The 13,284-nt window shown below is 36.6% G+C and overlaps 1 protein-coding gene across 1 annotated transcript in view; it reads left to right on the top strand.

Moving 5' to 3' along the window:
- Lim3 (Lim3 homeobox protein) overlaps positions 1–13,152 on the top strand; it is a 36,300-nt gene extending 23,148 nt beyond the window's left edge. Inside the window, exons 2-7 of the mRNA XM_076136247.1 lie at positions 6,979–7,153; positions 7,709–7,911; positions 8,152–8,338; positions 11,559–11,713; positions 12,001–12,180; positions 12,325–13,152. Of these exons, the coding sequence (XP_075992362.1) occupies positions 6,979–7,153; positions 7,709–7,911; positions 8,152–8,338; positions 11,559–11,713; positions 12,001–12,180; positions 12,325–12,491 (1,067 nt within the window). The 3' untranslated portion in view covers positions 12,492–13,152. The remainder of the gene's footprint in view (positions 1–6,978; positions 7,154–7,708; positions 7,912–8,151; positions 8,339–11,558; positions 11,714–12,000; positions 12,181–12,324) is intronic.
- Positions 13,153–13,284: the final 132 nt, after the last annotated feature.

Here is a 13,284-nt window from a genome sequence, read left to right as displayed (position 1 = left end):
TCGGCAGGCTAGTAGGGTAGCGCCCAGCTGCTATACCATAAAAGTGTTTCGGTGGCGCGTGCCGCCCGCGGCGCATCTCTAAATTGCATTTTAACCTAATTACGGAACGATATAATTTTTCGGTTCCGTCGTAATCAGATCAAGCAGACATTATCAAATTAAAGCGTCGTTTTGGAGAGGCGGGATCACGGCTGACTCTACTTCACTGTGCCACGTCGATCCCATTATTCATAATAATTTTGTTAGGCGCTTATATTTTATTTAAATTTTAAATTTAATTTTGCATCAAAATGTTATGCCAGCAACTATATTCTTATGATACCGTCGCCCCGTACGAAAGTATAACTAAGCCGAACTAGAGCCTACTACAACTACATTACAAATGATCTTTAAAATGTTATTATGGCTGCGAAATTTACATGGTCTAAATAGGTATTCTACTTTTCTTAGCTTGTGAAGTCCCAGTCAAAGGGACAACGTTAACTTAGAAAAGTATGTGCTTAATGAAAACTAATTAAACGAGGATAAGAGACGACGCGGCTCTACATATTTTATTTTATACCTATCTTCACGTCAAACGACTATATTTAGTTTACAAATTGCCTACAATCGATCGTCAATATTTGTTAAATGACCCTGGGAATATGACATGGTCCAATAGTTGACAGTTTCCCATAGAAACTGGACACCGTTGCACCGCGGTACACCGGCACGCGTGCGAGATACCAAATTAGGGATAGTATAATCTCACATGATAACACAAGATCTGATGTGTGTCAAATAACGTAACAGAATAATTATAATACCTACTTGGATATTTTAGTATTTGTTTCGGCAGCGCGACTTATTGATTTTTTTATATTAATAGAGTTAATGTGGTACAAGCAGCAACATAATCATCTGCATATCATATTTTGTTTTAAACCTTGGTTTGAATTTTAGACCTTGGTCCTCACTTCATTAAAGAAATAACGTATATAAATAATTATCACTTAAACCCCAAAAAGTCAATTAATGTTACTTTAGAAATTGATAATCACCAAAACAAAATCCTATTAACGCAGGAACTACTTCATGTTTTATAAGCATAATAATATCTAACAAGGGGATTTCTGAAGAAGCCAAATGTTTCCCTGGTGTTTCCGAGCGAGTTCGCGGCTGTCGCATCCGATGTGCAGATTGAAGGGAAAGAAGCACCAACAGTGCGGGTAGTACTCGCGTACGTAACCGTCAATTACCGCAGGGCCCGCGCACGCGCCGGTGCCCCTGGGAGCGCTGGGAACGCACGCGACCGCGCCCCACACAATTTATGAACAAAGTGCCTCCCAGCTTACTGCTACGTTTAAAATTCATAAAAATATTTTTAGATCGGGTTCCTATTGTAAATTGTTTTTTTTTGTTATACCCACAAGGCAAATGCTCTATGGTATGTAAAAAAAGTCGATGTAGGTTGAGCTACCTAGTTGAAAGCTTGGCTTACACAAACGAGGGATGCATAGCTAGCAGAGAAAAAATATTGCAAAATTTCCCCAAAAAAGAAATTGCATGGACGAAAAAATTTTGCATTGGAAAATAACACTTTAGCAACGGCACTTTATGAATGGTGCTATTTATAAAATATAATGCTGACCCACTGGCCGTAAGCATCGGCGACTCGAAATTGAATTAAGCCGAGCGCACGTTTCATAATGTATAACCTTGTAACCTGGCTCCGCGCAGTCGTTTAGGGTGGTAGGAGTGACGCTAAGCCGTGATTTATTTCGTCGTAAAGTTGCACACGCCCGTGCCTCGCGTTCACTTGTATAATTTATCGTAGCACAACTACGCGCGGGTCACGCTTGACCACGGCCTAGACCGGATTGAGCCGACGATTCATATTGAGTATTTATAGTATCGTCGCACCATAAAATAGCCAGAATGGATTATGCTGAGCCAGTTAAAGTTATGTTTGCAAATGTCTCAAAGTTGTCGTTTCCACCGCAGTTTATACGATTTAACAGCAAGTTAACTTTATCTGTTAACGATAATCAGTATTATATTTACGAGAACTTTTATGAATCGACTAACTGCTTGAGAACTACTATTTGAAAGCTGATACTTCTTCATTTCATCAACATCGTACAAGTAGTTTTTAAGGTTTTCCTAAAAATAATATACTTCGCTTTGATTGTGACAAAAATTGGGTATGGAATTTCAGATTCGCTGAAAAACAAGAAAAAAAGAGTGCAATATTTTGTTAAAAGGCCGTTTTAAAAATAAGAATGAAGCTTTGTTTGAAGCAACAATCTACACTATTTAACATTTTAAGTGATGTTAAGTTACTACATTTACCTGTAGGATTTCAGTTATGATACTCTAACATTATTTATCTTTTACTTTCAATTTCTACCCAGAATTTTCTAATGTCAACATTTTCTTTGATTTACCTATACCTAAATGGTTTGCAAAAAGGAATCTATATCGTTGGAGAATCTGAGAACGTGTGTAAGCGGACTTAGTGGCGCACTTACACACGACACCCATGGGAAGTAATGGGGTGTGTAGTGTGCACTGTCCAAGGGATTATGCGACGACGTTTATACGCAGGTAGCCAGTTGAACATAAGCGTTAGTACTACCTATTTGTTCAATTAATTTACATTGAAGGATCTTCAGTCTATTATATTTACACAAATTCCATTAAAAAAAGCTACGTCTAAACTACGAGCATATTGTTGTAATGTATACAAAGGAAAACATAAAATACGTTAATAGAATGTTTCAAACAGACACAATTAAAATTATGTTAGATCATATTTTCGATTTGATCGAATTTTGCATATTGCATGACATGTATAACTATTTTCTTCTGACCATTTTCCCTAAGGGTTATTACCTGAAAGGGGTGTTAAAAAGTTATGACGAGGAGAGCAGACTAAATAGACAAAATCCAAATCAACATTTATCGTAACTATGTGCCCATCCTTGTGCAATTACGCTATCTCCAAATTGTGGGAAACTTCAAGACGTATATAGTTAGAAAATGGTCTGAGATAGACAGAGAGGTGGGTGCAAACATGGGAGTAATGAATAAAAGGCTTGATAACTATTTTATAAAGTCACAAATATCGAGTTATAAACTGAGTCGAAATTAATACTTTCGTTGGTTGTTTGTGGATGTTTATTTTATATGTATCGGCAATAAATTATGATTTTTGTATCAATAAGTTATGTGCAGGAAATTTTATTCGACTCTACTCGCTTCTAAGGCCTAAGGACTGCCAACTACTGTGTAGTTTAGTCGTTTACTGTGCAATTGTAGGGAATGATGAGGAGATGAGTACTTTAATTATGCATGGATTTTATTACTGTCGAGCTTGAATTCATCTTTATAAAGTTGGATGGTAAAAATCATTTAAAACTATTTTTATTATGAAAACGTGACTTAAGATAGATTAAATATTTAAGTATCACACGGAATAGTAAAAAGTCAAAGCATCCTACCTAAAATTTATAATACATAATATAATATTTACATTTCTCGAGGAATGCTACGAAGATGCTACGGATGGTCGTGCGGTTCTATCTTCCTCGTAGGTAAACACCGCGTACCACTTCATTTTCATAAAACGTCTACAAGCAAAATAAAAGTGCAAATGTTACGGTTTCATGAAATCCATACTACTTTACCCTTTAATCCTTTGTTGAAATAAAAGAATGGTGGATAAAAAGTAAAGCGGTGTAGCTGCGCTCATCTGTAAACACTTGAACGATGTAAAGTGTTCAATATCGGTGGGAAATGCTGCGAAAATTCTTTTTACAATCGATCGATGGGTGTACCCGTTGCTCGTGTGGATTGGTCGGTGGGCGTGGTGCTTGTTATCACCGCGGTGACGGCGGCCAATGGCGTGGGTTCGGTGATAAGAGGGTTGGGGGATGCGCGGCGGGGTGGCGGCAGTGCGCCGGACGGAGCGGCCCGGGGCGGCCGCGCGATACCATGCTGGGGGCCATGATGTACCCGGGCGCAGAGGATGCCGACCTCGAGGACATGCGAGTGCCGCCGATACAACTCGAACATTTGCCTGAAGTATTCCTATGTACGTAATGTGTGTTATTTGCGTGTGCCAGTGTTACTCTCTTAGCGTGCCGTGATATTTTTGTGTACCCTAATGGTCTGGTATGTTTATTTTAATTTTGGGGGCGTGTGGTGAACGAGCCGTGAATATAAATTGTCTATAATGAAGTAATGTGGAAAGCCAGAGTTTTGTATCCAGGCTAGTCTGCTTAATACGTTTAATGAAATTCCTTCAAGAGTTGTAAACAAAAATACCAAATAGTGTTTACATAAATAACAATATCAATCCAACGAGAAGCCACGTCAATAATAACTCAATAACCTGTCCTCGGATAGACGTCTGTGATCAACAAAAAACCTCAATGTTAAATTAAAAATGGATACTCATAAAAATATTTTTAAAGACTATTGAAGCGCAGCATTGCGACGCATGAAAAAAATAATATATAAATACATCTCGAAACAGCTTGTGTTAAACCTTTTTCTAAACTACGAGATTACCATCGTCGTTAAACACAAATTTCAGATCGCTACTAGATCTCGAAATATAGGTATTGAAATATATTTATAGGTAGGTATATTATCTGTAAGTTGTTTCACCTTAAGTGTGTTTTATAACCTTATCAGTGTTCTGTATAATAACCGAACCGAAACCGAAAAAACTATCGTTACATACATATACATGTTTATGATTTTTATATATATTTTTATTTGAAAGGAACTTATTTAAAGGAATATTAATAAAAACATTTCATATAGGTCCTAACTCCTAAAATTGGATTTTACCTTTTATTAACAGTTCGGGCAGGAACAATAACATGCACCCAATATCATATTCCTACCAATATTGGATTTAGTACACAGGTACCTACGTATAATTATATCAGACTGTAACCATAAAATATATTTATCAAAAATCATAATGCGTATCGAATTATTTGAAATCATAAAAAACAAGCGTGGATGATATGGCAGAATAAAATCCATTGGAAACAATACGCGTGTAAATTATATAATTATGTATTTGGAGCTTGTAGGTAAAACCGTCTTAATTGTATAACAATACTATTGTAATATTGTAATAAGTAATGGCAATCCGTAAACTATACTCATAATTACTATGAAATTCAGTGGTTGTAATTCATACTTTAGTGCGCCGCTCAAATCGGGTAAAAGATATTTTTTAATAATTTCAATTAAATCGTCTTATTTTAGGATTTTGTTGTTATTACAAAATTATGTGTTTAGTAATTGGTTTCAATCAATAAAATGCTTTATAGCCAAAACTACCGGGAGAGTATACTTAGATTTTAATATTATTTATATCATATTCATGACAATGCCCCACGCTTGCTATTCTTTTTGTTTACATTACAGATAAATAACAAATAGACAGAACCATATATGATTTTCATAGTACTTTGAATGCTAAATCAAAGATTTTTAAGGTTTTTCAATATTATAACAACGTGACATTGAAAATCATAACGCAATCAAAATAGTAGTGTTTTATAAAATATGCTCGAGTAACTTAGAAATACAAGCTCTTCAATTCAATCTTTTCAATCGATGCACAATAAACATGTTTTTTTTAACAAAAAAAATCACTATATTAACAAATTCAAAATACTCTTATATAAAATTCAAATCAAACAAACATTATACCGGCCAACGGGTCAGGCAAACATTATTTTTGAATTTTAGACCTATTAAGAAACAAACATTAAAATAAAAATCGATATAATTTGTAAAATTCATCAATTATTTAAATGAGGTCGCATTGACTTCCTTATTTATTTAAAAATATTACTGACCATTTCGCGTCAAAAAAATATCAAACGCCATTAAATTTTTTCTTTTTTTTACTTTTTTATTTTAATTAAAGGCATCCTTCTCATTATTTTAAGAATATTCACCAGCTTTTATTTAAAGAGTTTCTAATATTTATGATTTTAAACATCTTCCACGCAGATGTTACTATCACATCAGTGTAATGATTTGTAATACATTACTAGTTAAATTATAATTCATGGTACATTCTTAAAAACATCCATTTAATACAAGATTTACCAACTTTTATTGGTAAACGTCAAATGTTTTGTAATTATTTTTAATTTAGATTTTTACCTTTGGTACATTTTGTCTTTATTTACCTCAAAAGTAAGAAAATGTTGACAAAACATGATATTTTCAATATTTCAATGTGTTGCCCGGTCGCGTCCACTGAAACTAAACTGGTGCGAGCCTCTAAATATTCATTTGGTCCATTTTCATTATATTAATAATATAATATAATATATGTGAATAGTTAAGAAAAGCAAGCAACAAGCCACAAAGCATTTGATGAAAAACCGTCGTCTTGATATTAAAGATTTATTCGGATAAGTAATGGTACAAGATTCTTTTAAAAAGAAAACAAAGAAGTGCAGCAATTTCTTTAAGCAGACACGACATGCATTTATTACCTTATAATTCATTGGTCGCATAGGAGAAATACTTCTACTGCTAGTTTTTTTTTTGTTTCATCGTTATCATATATTTTCCAATGATAGCGGGGAACTAATTTAACGCAGTAATAATACTTACATATGTAGCTCTAAGCTACTTTTACAAGTATTTAATATGGTGCACGGGAGTTCATCAAGCTAGTCACCGTAAATTATACAATTTGTAAGAAAATATGTGCCAAAAACATATGTATTTTGAGAAACCGACTGGTCAAAAGTCAGGGGTAAAAAGCCACGTCAAAGGCCTTCGGGCGGCTTGAACCACTTTGACACTAGGTTGACCACTAACGAAGGGGTAAAAAAAGATCTGTAGCAAACAGGTGTTGCGTCGTTTCAGCCGTATCTTTATCTAGAACTTGTCTACCTCTAGATCTGTATTTACCATCGACTTAAAATACTCATTATGTGTATGTTGCAGCCAGTATCCCGAAATGCGGGGGTTGTCACGAGATGATAGTGGACCGCTACGTGCTGAAGGTGTCGGACCGCACGTGGCACGCGGGCTGCCTGCGCTGCGTCGAGTGCCGCGCAATGCTCTCTGGGAAGTGCTTCGCGAGAAACAACCAGCTTTATTGCACCGACGACTTCTTCAAGTAAGCCTCATTAGCATTATTTGTAAAGTATGTGTTGCAAGAGCATAATTGTTGTGCACACTATGATTATCTATCTGCGTTTAACCATTTCATGGTCAAGGTAGAGTTCGTTTACTCTTTAAATTCTGTTAATCAATTTAAACAGTTTTAAGTCTATATCTAAGTTCAACTAAAATAAAAAATAACTAACATAAACATGCAAAAATGCATTAAATTTTTGACTACAACTTAAACACAAAACACACTCTACCAATAGTAGTAGTTAGTATCAATTCTTTTCTTTTGCGATAATAACTTTACTGATGTATTTGTTTGATGTCATTGGTCAAATTGATGACGTTTAATTAATTATTCCTTTTTTTCACATTTTTTTTCTTTTTATTTAAACAAAGACGCCCGTCAGAAAAAATATCATAATTGTACACTTCTATGCTATCGAAAAAAAAACACATTTTTCAGTTTGAAATAGCCGTCGGAATCAATATTAGTGGATATGAGTGGATGATAGTGTCAAACACGTTGATAATGTTGTTGTTGTTGCGGCTGTTGTCCTAGGCGGTTCGGCACCAAGTGCGCGGGCTGCGGGCAGGGCATACCACCGACGCAGGTGGTGAGACGAGCGCAGGCGCATGTCTACCACCTCAGGTGCTTCGCGTGCGCCGCCTGCGCGAGGACGCTCAACACTGGCGACGAGTTCTACCTCATGGAGGATGGAAAACTCGTTTGCAAACCTGACTATGAAGCGGCGAGAGCGAAAGGTACGGTGGGAACACTATTGCACTTTCACATAGAACTTGAGGGTTGATCACAAGTTGTGAGGCTACTCGCAAAGAACTGTAGCCATAAATTAAAAAAGTATGCGCCATTCATGCATTTGTCAAGTTAGTTATCGTTAAGACATCCATATTTTACCTATGAGCACGGCTATAAGACGACCACCGTGACAACTCAAAAGTGACCAACAATTTTTCGCTCATATTTGAATTTTCTTCTGTCAGGTGGTGAAGGATCATTAGACGGCGACGCGGCGAGTAAAAGGCCGCGGACGACGATCACGGCGAAGCAGCTGGAGACGTTGAAAAACGCTTACAGCAGCAGTCCGAAGCCAGCGCGACACGTGCGCGAGCAACTAGCGCACGACACCGGCCTAGACATGCGCGTCGTGCAAGTCTGGTTTCAAAATAGGTCAGTTATATATTTATTATTAATTTTTGAAATTATACGTCTCAGTGCCTCCTATGTAGGTATATGCGTTTTGGCTGCACTCTGCTGTTTTTCAGGTGCGTGAACAAACTGATTACTTAGGTTCCTACTACCTATGTTTTCAGAAAACAATTAGCGCGCTAACATAATGATATCTGATTTGATACAGACCCTGTACAAAGTTTTTCAGGTTAAGAAAATTGTATTGTTAAAATGATTGCCTCAAATGCTCTACATAACCAGATCTAATCGCTCACCTTGTATGCAAGTAATTACATGAGTGAAACTATTATGGAAATTAACCACAAACAATCTATTTATATACCATAAATTATTCTTGGTCTTATAAATATTCCTTTATTGACATTTATTTCTTTAGTTTCAAAACAATTAGATATGCAAACCTAAGTAACGCCTCTTTAACCGTACCAAATAAACCAGAACAGTCGATATCTGTAATCAATCTTGCTCGGGAGCACATACTCACACTGCACAGAACAAGTTAACGAAATGATTTTGAAATGGTCAAGTGATTTAACAAGACGTAAAGAGAGATTAGAGCTTTTATGAGCAAACGGAGCTGAACAATAAAATGTACAGTAAAATTTATGTGACGATAACTAGATGAAAATAAAACATCCACCTACCACGTTATACTTAGGTATCTCTACCCAGTGCTGGCTTCCAAGACTGAACATTATAAGATTAAGTCATTAAGTATCGCCGTAATCAATCATTGTCCGCTCCTTCTACTTGATGAAGGTAGGGCTCCATAAATTTCAATGATAAATGAGCAAACGCCGGTGCAAGTGAGTGAAATAAACTTGTACCTGAAATTACACCTGTGGAATTGGTTCGGTATTTAAGAGAAATCCCGAGGCGTGACTCGCAATTATATGCAATCGACCTACAAACGGCGGAATACTGAGTTAACAGTTTTAAATATCTGAATTCTCTACACAAGTAGTTTTAGATGGTCGTATTGTGTTGGACAAAAGGTAGCCTTCGATATTTGCGCATTGTGTGTGTCTATTCTTGATGTTTGTTGGCATGTTTGTAAGCATAGTCGCGGAACTATGTTGTGTTGCGCGCGAATGGCCGCAGTCACGGCAGCGGTCACGCCCTGCACGTCGGCCTCGCCTCGTAAACCTGAACGCGATATCACAATGCTCGGCTTCTTTACTTTATGTGCTCGAATACAAGTGAACACAATACAATGTTCATGTTAAACATGGAAGCTGGAGCTCATTGTATCACGTTTTAACTAGCGTATTGATTTTAAATTTTGCGGATCTCTCATGGACTACATATAATAATAAACTTTAATTTGGCGTTGTGGTAAATGTCAATACGCTACTACAATCTAGGAGAATAAAATACATACATACACTGTTACACTGACCATTTAATATTTTACCAAAAATATCTGCCAAATATTTTTGGTTAATCAATCTATTTTCGTCAATTTTGCCTATTTCGTCAATAAATCAATCAATTTTCGTTGATGAAAAATACTTGACGATGGAAAAATCTGTCCATAATGTCAATGAAAAAGGTTGCTTTAATTTTCATAGAATCCTGGCTGTTGATCGTTGAAAAATATGAGAGATGCCATTAAAACTTTTTTCTTTTATTTTTTTTATTGGTTAAGTGGCGGTTCATATTTTTTGATGATTAATTGGCCAGTATTGCTTATAAAGGAGGTTTTTAAGTAATTAAATTATTTACGTTTCGGATTCATGGTTGATTTTTAAATTAGTAATGGATTATCTTAGGAAGGTGTCACAATTTCATATAGGTCACTCGTGCTAACTCTAAGTGGTTAATTAGTAACATATAGGTAGGCTGTGGTAATATATTTTATTCTCATTAAAATAATCAGAAACCGAAAAAAATCATTCTAAATGGTGATAATATCGTAGTTTTTATGGTTGATTAACCACAGCTTAATTTTGGTATAAACTAAACCATCGCATGATAATGAAACACATGCAAATAAGTATAAATTGCTTTTTGTTCATTAGTAGCTGAAAAAATGCTACTTTATTTTATTCAGAAAACTGGCTGTAATTCCTGAAAAAGTATATAGATGCCATTAAAACATTTCCTTCAAATTTTTTTTTTTAGATAAAATGGTTTTATAACGTCTTTAAAAAAAATCGCCAGTGCCATTTAAACGAGAATTATTTCAACAAGAAAGTTTAATCAGATTATTATTTTTAAATTATTAAGATATTAATTATAAAAATTAAAAAAATAATATTTTGTAGATTACAGTTACTGAGTGCGAGACAGTAGGTAATTCGGGACAATGTATCAATAATCCTAGTGAGGTATATGGCAGCACGCGCTCAGCTCCCAGCGGACTGGGCGGAGGCACTTTAATTAATCAAGCTCTTTGTTGAAAGCCCGACCGGCGCCCCGCCGCTTCGCTAATAACAACACACGCAAAACATGCGACTGGGGTGTTTTGTTTATACATCGTATACACAATTATTTGTTTAAATCGAAAGTAATCGAAGCGTTATAACGAGCGTTATGAAATCAAAGTTCAGTAATTATTCCAAGTGCCCGTCATGGTGGGCAAATAAGGGTTGCAAAATATTGTGTTTTAATGCAGTTTTGCATTGTTTCATTTATAATGGATGAAATAGGGTGTGAAATAACAGGTCTAGCAGTATCTTATCTAGTTAAATTGATCCTGATATGAAAACACATTTATACTGTCTCTAATTTCCGTGTTTTCTTATTGTGATTCATGGGAATTCTTAATGCAGGACTAACAAAAAGGTTTTTTTTAAGAATTTATGTAGTTAGCTAAAGTCTTATAGCTGTACCGTGTAGTTAATTAATATAAAGTTTCGTTAACAAAGTTTCATTTTGTTGTTGTGAATAAATATCAAAATCTAATAAGTAACATGTAAACTCTTCAACTTCAAATCTGCACCTACCTATTAGTAGAATAAAAGATAATACATACTTCATAGACTGAGTTTAGACATGTGATCAACAGTGAAACATTAGCTATAGGTATCTATATAGCGTTATACAACATTTTAATAAAATTTTAGAACAAATTTGTTCAAAAACAAATGTTATAAGTCAGTTTCTAACGTTATAAAACTGCTGTGTGGGAGCACCCTAGGAGATAAAGAAGTTATATATTCTTCTTCTAATTTTACATTATTTGATTGACCAACAGGCGAGCAAAAGAGAAGCGGTTAAAAAAAGACGCAGGTCGCACGAGATGGTCTCAATACTTCAGATCAATGAAGAGTGGTAGCGGCTCCCCGAGACACGACCGGTTGCTTGACAAGGACGAACTGAAGATCGACCTGGACTCCTTCAGTCATCACGGTAAAGACCCCAACTTTTGATAATTAACTAATTTGTTGTTTCACTTAACTTTGAAGAAGTCACTAAACTTCAATTATAGTGGTAATTATTTTATTAGTATCAAAAGCTTTCGAATTTTACAGAACTTACTAAAACATGAGTGGATCCACATTACACACTACTATAAAAACATTTTTTCAAACTATGTATATGTTTTCTTAACGTAATAAACTAGACAGTCTTCGAAACGTTGTTTCGTTGTCATTATTTCTGCATGAAGTTAAAAAAGCTGTTGTATTGTACGGCAGAGTTGAGTAACGACAGCTACAGCACGGTGGCTCTGGGCGGCGAGGAAGGCTCGCCGGCGGGCGGCGGCGCGGCGGCCGGCGGTGCGCGCTACGCCGCCACGCCGCCCTACCTGCGCGCACACTCGCCCCCGCACCCGCACTACCACTACCCACCAGATCATCTGGTCTACACTAATATAGGTATAAAACTTAGTCAGTGATGTGATAGACTATTCAGATAGTAATTTCCTCCTTCATTTCATTCTTTCTCATTTTTCTCATAGAATCGTCTCCGTTAGTTTAGGAGTGCTGTAGTCGATCCCTAACATATTTTTATGTCCCCAGGTCAAGCAATGAGTGGAGCAGGTATCGGTGGTGCGGGAGGTGCGGGAGGGGCGTCGGATCTGAGTAGTTCATCGTCTCCAGCGGCGGGAGGGTACCCCGACTTCCCACCGTCGCCGGACTCTTGGTTAGGAGAGGCTCACCACTACTCTCCGCGAGCCTTCCCCTAGCGGCGGCCACCGCCGGCGCACGCGCACGGCGCCCCGCCCGCGCCCGCTCCGCCGCACCCCGCCCCGCACCCCCCGCACGCCCCACACCCACCGCCCGCACCTCTCTATCAGCCCCACGCGCTGGCGGCACAGCCTCTCGAATTGGTAGTCAAGCGCGAGCTGTGACCGTAACATGCAAACTTTCCGGACATTCAACAAAGTTGTGTAGAGACCAAGTGTGCCGCGGGATTGACAGATAATAAGAAACGCATTTATACAAAGTAAAATAGCCTCACTTTATTTCAATGTATCTTTAAGTATTTTGCCACTGTACCTATTTAAAAGTGTGCTATTTATCCTATTTTGATGTTTTGTTACTGTGTAAGACATTTATGTATCGAGTTCGTGGTCGTACTGTTTGTCTAGAGATTGTAAAAAAAATATTTGTACATAATTATTCGTGTAACTGGACATTCTGAGCACAAGAGAACGTTTTAATGCCTTACACTGACGAGGTACATTACTGTAAATATACATACTATGAGTATAGAGTCATTAAATAGATGTTAAGTTGTAAGAGTACCAATGTTACTGTAAATGTACATTAATGTAATGATGACGTGAAAGAAAATATGATTTATGTAGATCTAACGCAATATTTATTTACGATTTAACATTCGACAAAAATTATCACAATATTGTACATAGATTAAAGTAAAATAAGTATAATAGCTGGTATAGGCGAGTCCATAGTGATTATAATACCTACTTTGTGCAAAAAATCTAGTCGACAGATGAACGGTATCTATATAAA

The sequence above is a fragment of the Anticarsia gemmatalis genome, chromosome 3 (assembly GCF_050436995.1).
Source record: "Anticarsia gemmatalis isolate Benzon Research Colony breed Stoneville strain chromosome 3, ilAntGemm2 primary, whole genome shotgun sequence".
NCBI classification, from domain to species: domain Eukaryota; kingdom Metazoa; phylum Arthropoda; class Insecta; order Lepidoptera; family Erebidae; genus Anticarsia; species Anticarsia gemmatalis.
This window is presented reverse-complemented; position numbering and strand designations above follow the sequence as displayed.